The sequence below is a fragment of the Pituophis catenifer genome, unplaced genomic scaffold (genome assembly GCF_029215685.1).
Source record: "Pituophis catenifer annectens isolate HBS135680 unplaced genomic scaffold, rPitCat1.0.hap2 SCAF_3, whole genome shotgun sequence".
NCBI lineage: Eukaryota > Metazoa > Chordata > Lepidosauria > Squamata > Colubridae > Pituophis > Pituophis catenifer.
In genome coordinates this window covers 184,720,825-184,738,502 of record NW_027256883.1, presented here as the reverse complement: position 1 = coordinate 184,738,502, position 17,678 = coordinate 184,720,825, and the positions used below count along the sequence as shown (strand labels likewise).

General features: G+C 38.0%; 1 protein-coding gene across 2 annotated transcripts in view; it reads left to right on the top strand.

The window, feature by feature from the left end:
- The window catches only part of GGT7 (gamma-glutamyltransferase 7), a 31,639-nt gene that overhangs the window by 2,859 nt on the left and 11,102 nt on the right, over positions 1 to 17,678 (top strand). For both annotated transcript variants that reach the window (XM_070939955.1, XM_070939956.1), the window contains exons 2-5: positions 11,597 to 11,823; positions 13,568 to 13,719; positions 15,662 to 15,779; positions 16,248 to 16,315. In XM_070939955.1, the coding sequence (XP_070796056.1) occupies positions 11,597 to 11,823; positions 13,568 to 13,719; positions 15,662 to 15,779; positions 16,248 to 16,315 (565 nt within the window). The remainder of the gene's footprint in view (positions 1 to 11,596; positions 11,824 to 13,567; positions 13,720 to 15,661; positions 15,780 to 16,247; positions 16,316 to 17,678) is intronic.

Genomic DNA, 17,678 nt, shown 5'->3' with positions numbered 1-17,678 from the left:
ATAGCTAAGGTTCCAGTCCCTCAGACAAAGCAAAGAAAATTTATTAAGCAAGTAGTTTTGAGTTGCTGGAGGAAAGTGAGAATATAAATCTAATCCATCCAAATAGGATTGGTTCAAATCCCCATTGGGCTATGAAACAAATCTCTTACGAAGGTCAAATTGCTGAAAACTGTCATGATCTCCTTGGAGGAAAATAATACTAAGATGTGTATTATTATTTTTTTCTATTTTACCATCATTCCTTAATTTTCCCTACTTTTCATTTGTCATTGCCATTGTCATTTTAAATAAAATATGTGTGCATATATGTGTGATTATCTTGCTTTTATCTTGATTATAGTGCCATCTCAGACTTCTGAAGTTTGAGAATCAAATAGATCATGTATTTCAACACTGATATAATTAGGCATTTGCTTATTTCTCTTTAAATAATAAGGATTCTGTTGATTTGAAGGTTAAAATATTCTACATTTGGAGTTTAATTGCCTATTAGTATATAAAATGATTTGCATGTTTCGTGGTGTGTTTTCTCCATCTGCCACAGCTGGTCCAAAATACTTTACTATTTGAGACAGAATAGCAAATGTTTTCTCCTTCCTAAGATAAAATGTAAGGAAACCTTTATGTTTTATCACATTTACATTATGTATACTATGTTGCACTATGCAGAGTTGTTTAAATTTCCCCATAAGGCAAAATATAGTTGGACAAAACCCAAGTATTTGCTATGTATAAAATATTGTGTGGGTTTATTTAATACTTTCATATCTCATAATTTCCCCTGATTCACATTTTTGTAGGTAGATTGATCCTCTCTATACTGGAGAAACACAGGAAGAACATTTGCCACCTACTACCCCTATTTCCCCGAAAATAAGACATCCCCTGATAATAAGCTCAATTGGGCTTTTGAGCACATAAACAAAAATAAGCCTCCCCCTGAAAATAAGCCCTCCCCGAAAATATTTAAACGCAGAGCTGGAAATCAGGTAAGACGGCAAGAGGAGCCTCATCTTGCTCCAGGCACCCCAAAATAGTAAGACCTCCCCAGAAATAAGGCCAAGCACTTTTTTGGGGGTTCAAAAAAATATAAGACACGGTCTTATTTTTGGGGAAACATGGTAGTCCCCCTCTCCATTTTAATATTTACATTCTCCCAAACTTCAGAGTATTAATTTGTATGGAAGTATAATTGCTGCAGACAATACTAATGCCAATCAATAACCTTGAACTACTGCCATAGAAATACCAAATTTTAATAAAATGATGTGCTTTTAAATTCTTCATATTTTTAAAAACCTGGATTATTCATTATAGTAGCACTTATTGTTTAGAAAGTAAGTACATTTCAAGACTTCCAAGTTTTTCATATTTCAGTTTTCACTGTATATGTAAAAACAATCCATGTTTTATTTTTCTACTACAGGGATTTTTTTCCCTACTATCTTTCCATTCTGTGGCCAATAGATCACACTTCCCACATATTATTTTTTAGCATCCCAAAGATCTAATCATTTCACTAATTAATTTCATTAATCCAATACACAGTACTACTATTTTAACAAAGGGTTCTAGATTTTAGAAACATAGAAAACTGATTTCAGGGTGGGGGAAAACCTTACTGGTCCATCAACTCTGCCCTTTGAGGTATTTTTTATTTGTTTTATTTTTTTACTTTTTAATTTTTTTGGCAGATAATGGACGTGTTTATCCCAAGCATGTTTAAACTCAGTAACCGATGATTGACCCACTACCTCCACTGGAAGTTGGTTCCAAGCTTCCATTATTATTTCTGTGAAGTAATATTTAACATGACTTTTGAACTTTCCTCTTGTCAGTTTGAGGATGTACCCCCATGTTCTTGATTTTTGCTTAGTATTGAAAATACTGCATTCTAGAATCTTATTCACATTCTTAATACATTTAAAGGCTTCAAACATATCCCCACTTTTCCTTCCATCATCAAGGCTGTACATATTCAGTTCCTCCAATCCAAATTTAACTTCATAGGTAACTGCAACTGCAAAATAAGGATTAGTTATCTGTAGGTCTATTACATAGATATGTATTAGAACTACAGTTGATGCTGTGCAATGATTATTGTTGGTTTCCTCCCTTCTTTTAATATAATAGGATAAATTTCATATGTATTATTAGAAAAAAATGCATGATTTCTATCCAGTTTCTGATATGAATATATGTAAAGTCAGAAATGAAGTTTGAGATAAACTTGAATAGAATGTCTAAATTGCTCCTGCTAGCAGGTGAGTTTACAATTGTTCAGCACTTTCCTACATATGTCAACAGTGATTTTTTTTTCTGCCTGTATTTTAACTGAAGCTCCTTTTCTAACCCACCATCTCTTTTCTATAAGGTTGCATTCATTTGGGAATGGCTATTCTGAATGTTAAACTTTCTGGATGAATTTTTGTGCACAATTAAAACAGATTTCCTGGATTGAATAAAATGTCCCTTTGAGAATAATTTTCTTCACCATTCCATATTTCTCAGGAAAAGCTTTGCCATCCATAGGCCACTTCGAAGAAAACTAAATGTATTAAAAGCATGCAAGTATTTGTTCTTCAAATGAAAGATTTCTCTGGAAAAACTAACATCTAGATTTGGTAGTCTTTACCAAATGCCAGGGAATGGTTTTGATACCCTGGAATATGGTTATACATTTTAGTATAGCCTTTATTGTCATTGTACATCATGTATACAACGAAATTGGTTAGAAATATCAAATAGCATTACCATGTAACTTAGAACATAGCAGAAGTTGGCATATTACTTGTTGCCACTTCACAATCTTTGCAAACATGTTATCAATAATATACAGGTAGTCCAGAAGTTATGACCACAATTGAGCCCAAACTTTATTTTGCTAAGTGAAACATTTGTTAAGTGAGTTTGCCCCATTTTATAACTTTTCTTGCCGCAGTTGTTAAGTGAATCATTGCATTTGTTAAGTTAGTAACATAGTTGTTAAGTGAATCTGGCTTCCCCATTGCCTTTGCTTGTCAGAAGGTTGAAAAAAGGTGATCATGTGACCCCGGGACACAGCAGCTGTCAAAAATATGAACCACTTGCCAGGCATCTGAATTTTGATCACATGACCATGGGGATGCTGCAATGGTCGTAAGTGTGAAAAACAGTCATAAGCCACTTTTTTTCAGTGCCATTGTAACTGTGAATGGTCACTAAATGAACCGTTGTAAGTCGAGGACCACCTGTATAGTAATGTGAAATGAAGGGGAAAAAACATCATTTTCACCTTTATTACAAAATCTCTTATGTTTTAGGATGCTTCTGAAAGAATTTTTCTCCTGGATTTGCGTTTACAAGTATCTGGCATGCAAAATGATCATGACTTGTTTCACTCAATGATTATGCACAGATCAAAATGACTTCTTCCTCGTTCAGCCTTTCTTTCTTCAAAACCTTCCCACTTCCCAGTTCTTTTTACATTATTTGTTTCCTCTTCTTAAGGGAACTGACATGATGAAGAAAAGGCTTTGCTGGTATCTTCTACAAATAATTGCTGTTTTTGTTTACATGTAAACCAGGGTAAAATTCAAAATTTTTCTCTACCAGTTCTGTGGGCGTTGCTTAGTGGGAGTGGCAGGGGAAGGATACTGCAAAATCTCCATTCCCAGCCCACTCCAGGGGAAGGATACTGCAAAATCTTCAATCCCTCCCCTCCTGGAGAAAAGATATTGTAAAATCTCCATTCCCACCCCACTCTGGGGCCAGCCAGAGGTGGTATTTGCCGGTTCTCTGAACTACTCAAATTTTCCACTAACAGTTCTCCAGAACCTGCTGAATTTCACCCCTGATGTAAACCATATTTACCGAATGCAAGGAAAAATCCTTTTTACTAAGGATGTTTGGAAACCTTTAGACTGAGTTTTAGCTTATATTTGCATATTTTCATTTAATATAGTTTAAATAAATAAGCTATATTTAAAATATAGCATCCCCTGATAATAAGCCCAATCGGGCTTTTGAGCGCATGCACTAAGATAAGCCCTCCCCTGAAAATAAGCCCTCCCTGAAAATATTTAAACGCATGTGCAGCCAGTCCCCGCCATTTCTCTGGCTAGGATTAGGGAGACAGAGCTGGAAATCAGGTAAGATGGCAAGAGGAGCCCTGTCTTGCTCCATGTGCCCCAAAATAATAAGACCTCTCCAAAAATAAGGCCAAGCGCTTATTTTGGGGTTCAAAAAAATATAACACGGGGTCTTATTTTCGGGGAAAAACTGTATATTTTGGCTAAGTGTCAGTCATGCCATAATGATCAGGGTCTAAAAACTAAGTATAGGCTACTTGCCAAAAAAGAAAGGGCTGTCCCATTTTCTCAGCAATCCAAAAGCTCATAATTATGCAAAAATGCATAATTTATTGCATTGAACTGACTAGATGTGATAGATCCTTTTTTTACCTAGCCTAGTGTGTAAAGGATTAAGGTTACAAAAAGGAGAAGCAGATTCCCACATCTTTGGATAGGAATGTTATTGATTCCAATGGGGAAGGGTGATTTGGGAGTGGTCTTCATATTTAGGATGAGGAGTAGGTCATGGGAACATTAAGGATACAGTTCCAATATTAGATATCATGAAGAAGACAATACATTGGTAAAGTTGTATTTTGACATTAGAGAATAATTTTCCCACTATTGGTTGGAAGGGATTCAGAATTGTCTTAGGCCCATCCCTTAAATAGTGTAGAAAATACTGCATAAATTTAGCATTTAATTTGTATGTGTAACTACTTAAGTTCCTTTATACTTCACTGTAATTATTTCGAAAATAGAGTCATCATATAGGAAATAGATTATTTACAGATCAAACCATCAGTTTTCTTTAAATTTGTCCATGCAGTATTTGAATTGAGTTTTGCTTGTTTCTGTAATACTCGCACTGCACGTTTCAATAAAAATTGGAATATTTTTGTTTGTACACCTACAGTTTACTACCTACAGTGCGAAATGACCGTATTTTACCTCTACAATATGATTTCTAAAAATAAAACCTTGGGCCAAGATCCAAACAGAATTCAGCAGCTCCCCGCCTCTCCCCTTTATTTTAAATGGAGAAAATGATGTACAAATAGTTAAAGACATTGGTATGTTAATAGGCTTAACTCTGGATGGATTGTGTTCTGATTTTGCTAGTATGATAGGATCTAAGGCACAGGTGTCAAACTTGTCACATTGATGTCACATGACCTATCACGACTTTTTGCGGAGCTGGGGTAGGCGTGGCCTGCGTGTGACACATCTGCCCCGTGGGCCACCAGTTTGACACCCCTGACTAAGGTATCCCCTATAGGTCAAGCATGTACACTCAGGAAATCAGTTGTATTTTGTTCTTTTTCAATTTTAAAAGATTGTTACATTAAAATATATTTAAATGCAACATTTGTTTCATTTTTTTCCTACCTACCTCCTGTGGCTTAATAACAATGTAATCTATAAAACATTGAGATCACTTACATCAGTGGTGGTTTCACATTTTTTTTCTACCAGTTCTGTGGGTGTGGCTTGGTGGGAGTGGCATGGCTTGGTGGGCATGGCATGGTCAGGCTACTGTAAAATCTCCATTCCCACCCCACTCCAAGGAAAGGTTCCTGCAAAATCCCCATTTCCTCCCGATCAGCTGGGACTTGGGAGGCAGAGAATAGATGGTGGGGGGGCAGTCAGAATTTTTACTACCGGTTCTCTGAACTACTCAAAATTTCTGCTACCGGTTCTCCAGAACTGACCAGAACCTGCTGAAACCCACCTCTGACTTACATGGATGTGTCAGATTTAGCAGTAGAAGCAATAGCACTTAGACTTATATACCGCTTCACAGTGCTTCACAGCCCTCTCTAAGCGGTTTACAGATACAGTCTAATACAGTTTATAAGAGTAAATCTGTTTTTTTAAGTGAATTTATTTGCAAGGATGTTTAAATGTGGTTTTGTCATACATGAGCTCATGTATGCAAGACTTTAAAGCAGTATTCCCTACACTCATACCTTTCAAATATATTCAGTTCCAGTATTTCCAGCCAACAAGGCCTGAGTTGGAATCCCAACAGAAGATTCCAGCCAGGGAGAGCTGTTTTAAAAGGAAGAAAAATCTGGGTACATGTTTGATATTGATTGTGCTTGATTATACCTCAGGATAAGTACAAGAAGTCTTTGAGTTACAACAATTCATTTAGTGACCATTCAAAGTTACAATGGCACTTAAAAAAGGTGACTTTTGACTATTTTTCACACTTAAACCATTGCAGCATCCCCATGGTCACCTGATCAAAATTCAGACACTTGGCAACTGGCATGTACTTATGACGGTTGCAGTCTCCCAGGGTCATATGATCACCTTTTGCAAACTTCTGACAAGCAAAGTCAACGGGGAAGCCAGATTCACTTAACAACCATGTTACTAACTTAACAACTGCCGTGTTGCACAAGAACTGTGGCAAGGAAGGTTGTGAAATGGGCCAAAATTGACTTAGCAAATGTCTCGCTTAGCAACAGAGATGTTGGGAACAATTGTGGTCATAAGTCGAGGACTACCTGTAACTCTTTAAGGGTTCAGTTGTACCACAGGTCAGTTTAATTCCTAGAGTTTAGGTACATTTTCATCAACTCTCCGTAATTGATGACCACAGCCTATAATGGTAGTAGGAAAAGTTTTCAGCAATTGAAAAGCAGCCCCAATCCCCTCCTACCCCCACCCCCCACTCCCATGCACAAATTTCTATCTTAGCACCTGTAGTTGAAAGGTTGATTGCACAATTACCAAAGGCCTAATAGCCTAGTGGTGAAATGTTACTGGTTCACACTGGTTCAGGCGATCAGCTATTTCTGATGATCAGCTGTGCCGTGTGATTTATATTTGCTAGAAAGCAGGAAATCCTGCTCTTCTACTTACCTTGTTAAGCCTCCTTTTTCCACACGAAGTGCGTGTTTGGCATGCACTGTGCACGTGCACATGCGCAGCGTGCTTTTGGCATGCATGCGCATGCGTGCGTACAGTGCACATTTGGCATGTACCACGCATGTGCTGCAGGGGTGAAATGCTCCCGGTTCGGACCGGCTTGGGTGAGTAGGTAGCGATGGCGGCAGGCAGTTCGGAGAACCGGCAGCAAAAATCCCTGCCCCCACCCCCCATGCCCAGCTGAGCCGCGCGATCATCAGAGGCTTTTTTCTTTTAAATGCCTCTGACGATCCCAGCTGAGTTGCCTGCCGATCAAAATAAAAAGTTTTTTTTCTTTTAAATGGCTCTGACGATCCAAACTCTGGGTTTAAAAAACCCTCTGCTGATCAGGCAACTCAGCGGGATTGTCAGAGCCTTTTGAAAGCATTTTTTAAAACATGGTTTTACATGTAAAAAATGGTTTTAAAAGTAAATAAAAAAATTGGCCATGCCCACCCAGTCACATTACCCCCCACCACCACCAAGCCACGGCCACAGAACCGGTAGTAACAAATTTTAGATTTCACCACTGATGTGCGGGCAGCAAACTGGTGAAATCCAGTGGAGGATTTCACCACTGCAATAGCCCTTTTAACTTCTGTTGGGAAAAGGGATAAAACAGAGAAGAATGATCTCAAAGAAATAAGCTTTTCGTGTTCTAAAATGATTGAATTTTTTTTTAGAAATCTCAAAGGCCTGAACATTGCAGAAATAAAACATAGATCTTACTGGGATATGGATAGCTGTGATAAGGGTTCTCATAATATCCTCTTTCAGAAGCAGAATATTCTGCAGGGCACAAGGACCAATTGGACCTTTGTGACAAAATGTGAAGAAATGTGCTCCCGGAAAGAGGAAATGCAACTTTGTACAGTTTGACATCACAAAGTCAGTGATGGGTATGCAAGCAGCAGAGTGGAAGGATGCAAAGTTGGATTCGTAGAGATAGTTTCTTGTGAATGAGAAATGTATCAGGTGAGTGGGGTGGTGGTGCATAGGAGCTGTGCTGATGCTAACTGTGGGTCAAATTGGGCTAGCAGAGGTCCCATGGCCATGTGTAGGAAATGATTTATTATTAAATGTGGAATCACAGTTCTCAGTTCTTTAGCTGATGTTGGCCTTCATTCGCACCAAGTTCTTTCCTGAAAGAACTTAGGATGTCATAATGTATCAGCATAGTCTATGTGAGGATCCAAACAGTGTGGCCTTTTGTAGTTGACAGATGGACATTTTCTCAATAGGTAGATTTGCTAAATGCCTTCAAAGTTTTTGTTATGGCACCCAGTATGACCATTATTCCTGGGACCACCATGATCAGTTTATGCCATAATTTTTCAGTTTCTATTTTTAGATCTTGATACTTGTGATCTTCTCCAATTCGTTGCCTTCTATTTTTTTATCCTCTGGTATTGTCTCATCAATTATGCATATGTTCTTTTTAACCAGAGTTAAATTTGATGTGTTATGTGCCAAGACTTTATATTCCGAAATCCCACAGTATTTTAATCTGCTTATTTTCAACTACTTTTTCAAGTATATATTCTCACCAATTTTTCATTACTAGCACATAATTTTTACAGATGGTTATTATATTGTATTTATTATGTTATATAATTATCATTATTAACATCCAAGACAATTTTTACCACAATTTTTGAAAATTGGTGGCATAATTTCCTGCCTTTTAGACAAGAAAAATTCATAAAAATTTTAAAATAGGTTTAACATGGTTGAGCAAGATGAACAAATCAACTTAAGCCAGTGCCTCCAATGGCTATGATGTCTGGAGGTCAGAGGAGTTGTTATCCAATATAGATTTATCCAGTTGATGTCCTATACAGGTGTCCAGAACACTCTTCTAATTTACAAAACAAATAAAAACTACCATTGATTTAATAATTTCATAAATTATGTATAGTGATGCTTAATCATTTAACATTCCTAGCTGATGTTAAAGGATCTATGATTTAAAGCAAAGAAAAATGCACCTTTTTAGGCATAGATAAATGCATTTTTTTGGAAGCAAGGATTTCACTTGGACTTTGAGTAAGTGCCAGTGACTTACAATAACTCCAAAAAATGAGCATGACCATTAGAGAATATAATTTTTCCCAGGCCCCAAATCTTAATTTTATATAATCTATATATAATAGCATCTATATGATTATTGTCCACCCATTTAATGTATTTTAAGATTTCTTGTTATAATATAATTTTCCAGAACTCATGGGACTCAGAATGCATACCATGCCGTAGAATTCAAATTTCCCAGGAGTGGTATGGACCACTGCATGAATTCCTCTGCATGAGTACTGATCATCATTTCTGATTTAATTGCTCTGTATCTTCCTGGATAACATCAGGCACTAAATCTCATCTCCAAATCAGTGACAATAGCTTTAAGGATTGCAAAAGCAGTTTTGCACTGAATAATCTATGTTGAGGACAAATGTGCTGTGAAGAGGCAAGCTTAACTTTTCAAAGGGTTCTTCTATGCACAATGTATGCAGGAGACCGCTTGAAATATGGTGAGGAAAATTCACTGTATTTGCATTCCATCTTTCCCATTTCAGTATTCCTGTCAGTATTCCATTCTCTAGCACCTGTTGATACCTACCAATTTTTCATTAGGTTGTTTCTAAGGGGATTAGCATACTATTGTTAATTGTTGAGATCGTCTCTCTGGAAACCCTAAGATTCTCACAAACTTTCAGATACATTCCTTTAAAATGCGGATGGAATCATTTTCTATATCTGGTTCTACACCCTGACAAATACAGTAAAAAGTCTGTGAGCTGATTATTTTCAGGAGCAGTCATTCACAAATCTTTTGCTGTCCCATATGATCCATATAGCTCTTAAGGAAAGAACTTAAATCCGGATTACAACAATTGTTAGTTGTTTCAGGCTCTTGAAATCTTTAAAGAGTATCTTAAGGTTATATTGAACTGCAGTTCGTTCTTCCTTCCCTCAAAAAAGATTTAGACTGTGATTGTGTCTGCACCTTGAACCATCATGACCAGTGATGGGTTGCCCCCGGTTCGCACCGGTTCTATAAAACCGGTAGTAAAACTGGCGGGAGGCTCTGCCCACCGACCCCCGACGTCATCAAAATGCTTCTCCGCATGCGCAAAAGCTTCTGCGCATGTGCAGAAGAGTGCGGGCGTGGCCCCTCTGCAAACCGTTAGTAAAGGTAAGTAGAACCCACCCCTGATCATGACACAATAGCATCTTTTGGCAGCACCTTTTTTTTTCCTGCTGGGTCCCCATCATGTTGCCTTTATCTCCTTCCCATCCTATGAATGTGACAGACTAAAGTTATCCATTGCATTTGTATTTCTACTCTTATCCCAGTACCATCTGAGGGCAGTCGCATTTGGTGTAAAATTAGTTAGCATTTATCTTGGAAGGAAGTCAGATGACTGCCACTGACAAGGAGCAGAGGGAGGAGAAGAGGGATCCTCAGTGGAGGCAGCGAATGTCATCCAGGTATGGTTTGCTTGCTTACTCAAGAGTAGGTGGATAATTCTACAACTCAGCAGAGGCTGGAAAAAGGTCCAATGAATGGGAGGCAAGTTCTGACATTCCTGTTCACATTATTGGCCATGCTTCTTAGGGGTGCTGGACTTCTAATTCAGTAACGCCTGGAGTGGCACTAGCTACTTATCCTTGGCTTGGGTTGTCAACTACCATGGATTTCTAGATCCATGGTATTTCTAGATCAGGGATGTCAAACTCGCGCCCTGTGGGCTGTATGCGTCATGCGCTGGCCACACCCACCCCTGGTTTAGCGAAGGGAAAGAAAAAGTCACGATACTTCGTGTGATGACGACGTGATGACATGAGTTTGACATCCCTGCTCTAAAATGATATAATCCTCCCCAATCTGATGCACTCCAGAGGTATTGGATTTTAACTGTCATCACCTCAGGCACTTTTACTATAGTGATCAGTGCATTTGAGGGCACCAAATTTGGGTTGCCTGAATTAGAAGAACAGGATGGTGACTTCTGTGAATTAGCATCTTCTTTCCTATGCTCTTTGGAACTAAGGAACTGAATAATAAAACTCAGGAATATGGGAAAACTGAGATAGCTAGATCAGTGATTGGATTTGTTACAAAAGCAATTGTTAACCCATTCATGGGGATCAATGGTTATTAGCCTTGATGGCAGTGTGAATGTCTTTGAAGGCCATCTGTTGGGAAACTACTACAGTAGAGCAGTTGACATACTTCTGGATTAGATGGACCAGGGGTTGCTATTTGCTGTGGGGACATATTTGTAATATAAGTACATAACAGCAGAAATGACAATAACTTCAATGAGTAAAAAATGTATAGCCCAAGTAGTAAACTCCAAAGTGCAAATTAGTCCCCTTCTCTGTGTATTGTTCAACACTATTTTAAGATTGCCGAGAATTAGTGAGAATTATATGTAATTTGACTCTGTAATACCTGAGCCAGAAAGACTCTTGAAAACTCAAGTAAGCAGAAAAACCAGTGGTTTTATTGGGACTTATTAGCAGCAGCAATGTAAGTGTCTCATTGGATATGCTTTAAATGAACACAAACCCATTCCTGCTTGGCACTTTTTTTCACATACGGTTTTCTTTTGTGATTGAAGACCCAGATTCATTCCTTAAATCAGCTCGCCTCCAGCGCCTGCCTTCTTCTTCATCGGAAATGGGAAGCCAGGATGTCTCACCACTTCGGGAGACCAGCAAGGACCCCTTCTCTGGGGACTGCAGCTGTCGTCAGGATGGTCTGACTGTGATCATCACTGCCTGCCTAACGTTTGCTACAGGAGTCACGGTGGCCTTAATCATGCAAATCTACTTTGGGGATCCCCAGGTAAGAAGAGGTATTGGATTGTTTGTTTTTTTCTTCCTTTGAGAAGGATTACGTTGAGGTCGGAAGAACATATCTTGCATATATAACAATGATTTCTAGTATTATATGAAGAAATAACTATAACTCTGCAAGCAATAGTTCAGTGAAAGCTAAATTAGGAATTGCTTTACTGAGATCATGTAGTGAAGCTGCTGATTTGAGGCCGCTGAAGTTACTAAGATTCTTATTTATTAATTCAAGGAAAGATGTCCTTGAATCCTGTTAATAGAATTCCCTTCTCTTCCTTGTCATAGTCAGGAATGATCTATATATCAGTAAGCTTTGGCATTAGCAAAGCTACATGGTCATCCAAATGTAGGCTGAATTTATGCTGAATTCTATGTTTTTCTCTCTCTCTCCTCTGCTTTTCCTGCAGGTTTTTTTTTATTACTTTGTATCTTATTTTGGGATTTTTAATAATGAAAAGTAGGGGATAAATGGATGCATCAATAAAATGCGTATAAGTATTTCACAAGTTACTATTTTTGCTAGTAGTGTTCCATGGTGTGAATTAATCTTTAACAAGGTGTATCATAATGGACTTTTAAATCAAGGAGATCTCTTGCATATGGGAGTCTCACTTTCCTTGTGCTACTTTCTTATTATAGAGTACACCAGGTAACATGGCCAATTCTAATAAAATATGTATGTGTTTCCCTTGCATTATAATTTTCCTGACATTTTATGGCATTAAATACATTTTTTTTCTGTTTCATGACCTGAAGACATGTGTCTTTGCTAAATTAAACAGATCTGTATTTGGCCAGTGCCTGAGACATTAACATAAAACCCCACTTCCTCTGAGATTAATTCCATGATTAATGAAAGTTATACTGGTAAATGTTCTGAGATCCAGAATGAGGTCTTTTTATAAGAAATCCCTCCATAGATATTATAACAGAAAAATAAGATGCCAATAAGTGTGAAGATATTTTTATAAAAGATCTTAACACCAATATATAAATTTGGGCTAGTATCTGGGTTGCAAAATTTTGGACCACTTCTAAGTCTGGGGTGAAATCCAGCAGGTTCTGACAGGTTCTGGAGAACTGATAGCGGAAATTTTGAGCAGTTCGGAGAACTGAAAAATACCACCTCTGGCTGGCCCCAGAGTGGGGTGGGAATGGAGATTTTGCAATATCCTTCCCCCAGGAGTGCAGAGGGAATGAAAATTTTGCAGTATCCTTCCCCTGGAGTGGGGTGGGAATGGATATTTTGCAGTATTCTTTCCCTGCCATGCTCACCAAGCCACGCCCACAGAACTGGTAGCAAAAAAAAATGGATTTCACCACTAGGTAGAGTATCTGCAAAGCATTAGATTTTTCTCTATTTCTTTGCTGACATGTAATGGTCATCTAGATACTCACTATAGCCCCAAATATGCTAGAATTAAAACAGGGCTCTCGCATAGGACAGAACTCATCCATGTGATTGCTAAGAGTTGTCAAGGATTTCATGGCAGTAATTTAACTTAATCAGTAAGTTAGAGACATTAACTGACTATTGCACTACTTGAAACTATATAATTGCTATGTAAACTGTCATTACCTTTCTATAACCCACAATTGACATGTATGTCCTAAATGTACTATCATGGAGCCATCCTGATGATTGACTGGAGGATTGGCTGAGGATTGTGGGGGTCTTTCTAATGATTCAGTCAGTTGCATTTGTAGCTATTGTCTCACCATGTGGTTTCTGACAGATATTCCACCAGGGTGCTGTAGTCACTGATGCTGCTCGCTGCACTGCCCTAGGGATTGACGTACTGAACAAGCAAGGATCCTCAGTGGATGCAGCCATTGCCTCAGCCTTATGCTCAGGAATTATCAACCCTCACACAGCTGGCATTGGCGGGTAGGTGCCCAGCAGGATCTCTTTTATTGATTTGCTGTCATTTTACCAAGATAAACATTCATATAAACAACCCCCCCCAGGTTTCATTTTCATTTGGGAGTGAATTTCTGTGACCAATGAAAGACTATGCTGTTCTGACAACTGATGCGAGTACAATTCCTGTTTATTCCCACATGAAATATATTGTTCTGCAATAGTGAAAATCTTGTGAAATACATACTTTCTGAATGGCAGTCTTATATTTTAATGTCTGTTGCTCAAAGAGAAGCCTTTAGATTGAAAAGCTCTGAAATCTTGAGTATAGAATAGATTTTGCTACAAGACATTGTGGAGAAATCTTATATCTCCAAAATGTTCTCTGCTGGATTTTTTTTTCCAAATTAAACAATATAGAGGTTTATCTAGAGAAGTCATCTAATGCAGGGATCTCCAACCTTGGCAACTTTAAGGCTTGTGGACTTCAACTCCTAGAATTCCTCAGCCAGCTTTGCTGGAGACCCCTGATCTAATGAGTAGAGTCTAATTTGGGTAGATTGGTGGTTATAATTTTTTTCTATGAAGCCATCTTCTGGCTAGAGATAAAGCCAACCAGATGAAGCCAACCAGAATTGAGACAGCCCCTCAAATTTTGAATGGTCATTGCTCCAATGTTTTAGTATAGCCCAGGATGCCTTTGTATTCCTAACTGCTCTTGTGACTGTTGCCATCGTGTCAGGGATGTCCACAAGGTATGGTAAAGTTAAGATAGTGGCCACAATGGTGTGTTTGAATCTCTGTTTTTGTCTGCAACACATATTGCCTATAGCTGTTGCTTCCCATCAATTATCAGGCTGTTTGTTTTAGGTATTATACAAGAGAGATTTCAAGGTCTCAATGGCTGCAAACCAGGAAGCTCTAAGGCATATAATTACATGAATTATGTAACCTGATAATAACCCATCAGCTGGGATTTGAGAGAACTTTTGTTTAAACTGGAAAATCCAGTTTGGTATCCACCGCACTTAATTAGAGAATAGAGAAATAAAAATAATCCACCAAGATAAGGCCAATTTAAACTTCCTTTTCTTACAGACTGGACTAATAATTTAGAGTGAATACTAGCCATGGTTTAAGAAGAGAAGCATATATTAGCCCTATTTCTACAACTCACCTGTATAATAATAACCTGAAGAGCAGGAATCTCTTAAAGCAAACACATCAACACAGTGTTCAAAAAAGTTATTTTCACATTGCATTTGTTATCTTTAAGTATTCTATTATTCTTTCTTATTAAATGTACTGGACTCCTGTACATTTTAAAATCCATTCTGCAGTAGAGGTAAGTGCTTTCAATTTAATCTATTCAGATTAAACTTGCATAGCTCGGATATAGAAGAAATAGAAAGCTAGTTTACAACAGATTGTCCTATTATACATCTATCCCAGAATTGCCTACTCTAATATTCTTTCTTGAATGTTTAAGCACTGCCAGTCCTAATTTGGTAAAATGAAACAGCTGCTTTGAGCATCAAACCAAGACAGATGTCAAACTGGGGCCAAGGCCAAGCGCCATTCACTGCTCTCCCCAGCCACTATCCCAGCTGTCTTTTCATTGTGTTCCGAATGCATCTGTCTCCCATGTATCATCATTGGAAGGATTCTCAGTTCAGCACATTACAAGGTGCCTGTGGTGCATGTCTGCAGCCACTGCAGCTGTTTCACAATGCATTATTTTGAGAACTCCTTCAGAATGACATTGATAAGGCAGCCAGTAGAAAAATGAGTGGAGCTGTCATTAGCTCCAAGAAAAGGATGTACAGGAGGGTACCACCAGTCTTGGGTTGCTACTTGAACTACAAAGGGTAGATTCTTTGTACTGGAGCCCAGCTGAGAAAAAGTCATTCTGGAGGTGACAAAGTATTCTTAGTGTAAGTTTTACTGATTTGTGATTCCACTGTTGCAGTGGAGGGGTAATGCTGGTTCATGATATCAAGAAGAATGAAAGCCAGGTTGTTGATTTCCGAGAAACCGCCCCCTTCAACATCCAAGAAGAGGGACTTAGCAAGTTTTGGGAAACAAAGGTGGGTCATTACTTTTATTATTTAAGTGATGAATAGGAGTTGCTTGGTAAAGGTCTCCATTCATCTCTTGTCATTTCCTTTTTTTCCCTGTCACTGAATTAGTAAAAGTGCTGTAAATAAAGCTTTATCTTCCTACTCTGATAGAAACTCTTTTGACTTTGCTGGTATTTTTAACAGCATTCATCCTTTTCATGGGCTTCACTCCTATTTAAAGAATTTGCATCTTCTCTGTACCTTATCTTCTTGCTTCTTATTTGAATGTTTCAAAGTTTAATTTTATTTACTCATTTCATCTGACTGTAAAATCATTCTGAATTATTGTTCAATGGATGGCTTTACAAATTAAGTAAATTAAAAGAATAAACAGGGTTTTTTAAAAAGTGGATTTAAAAGTTAGATTCCATTTAAAACAATGTTTTTAAAGTTCCTGACTCTTTCCTTACATTCTTCCTTTTTTTTTTTATCCAGCCGGGTCTCTTGGTGGGTGTTCCAGGAATGATCAAAGGACTCTATGAAGCACATCAGTCTTATGGGAGGTAAAGAACATTTGTCATGTGGATGCACTCCATTGTTCAGTACCAACTGGAAGATGAAGTATATGTTAATAACAATATGCCGTGTGCAAGGATTATTTCCTCTTATAAATGGAAGCAGTCAGATCCATGTCTCATATACAATTTTTAATGTGTATCTATCAAGAGCTAATCAGGGACACAGTGGCTCAGTGGCTAAGACGCTGAGCTTGTTGATTGAAAGATCGGCAGTTCAGCGGTTCAAATCCCTAGTGTGTAATGGGGTGAGTTCCTGTTACTTCTGCCAACCTGGCAGTTTGAAAGCCCGTAAAAAATGCAAGTAGAAAAATAGGGACCACCTTTGTTCTGTGCTCCTTTGCCATTTAGTCATGTCGGCCACATGATCATGGAGACCTCTTTGGGCAGCGCTGGTGGGAACGACCAGCACATATGTGTGAGGGGAACCTTTACCTTTACCTATCAAGAAATAATACTATGCAAAAATAAAATGTGAATGGGACAGACATGTTTGCTGTGCTAAAGTGCCCAAAGAAATGAGATCATATCTCTGAAAAGCCTGTAATCTAATAACCAAAATCTTTCATATCAGGGACCAGTTTTCAAATACCAAAGGGGTACACAATGGGAGTCTCCAAGAGTTTGTGTGGGCTTCAGATCCTATGATGTAGCTTTCAGATCTCCTCTAAAAGTTGCTAGGAAATTTCATTTAATGTGATAGATCTTTATTAAATTTGTAGGGAGGGCATATATTAACTCTCTTTCAATAGCCTAATCACATTTAATCTATTTTTTTTTTACATTTGGACCTATTTTTGGAAGTGTAGCTCTTGGCAGAGGTCCTAGAAGTTGTGATTTTCTGTCAGATGTCTTCTCCTAATTTCCTTCACTTCATATTACCACACTGTTTCAATTCTACTTTGACTTTACACTCATGCCGCTTTCACTTTTCTTCTTTCTGTTCATTTCCCTTGAAAATGCAACATTTGGACAATGTGTTCAAGGAATAATTTTATTAACTATATTGAACAAATTTAAATTTAATCAACTCAATTTTAATTCTTGTCCTGGCTACTTCTGGCCTCCAATTAGCTTCTCCTTCTGTTCTTTGTTGTTCTTTACCTTCGCCTCTTCTTCCTCTTCCAATATTAGTATCAATTGTTACTACCTATCAATTGTAGGCCTAAGCATAAAGGATCAAACATGAACTTGGTCAAAAATTGTGTACTCCATTGTAATTGCTGTTCTGTGTTTATGTTTTGATATCCGTCAACAGTTAGTTGTGTATATCATCTTCTGAACAGCAGAAACCACAACAAATAAACTTGGATTCTACATAAAATGAAATTGAAAAATTCTGGCTAAAATT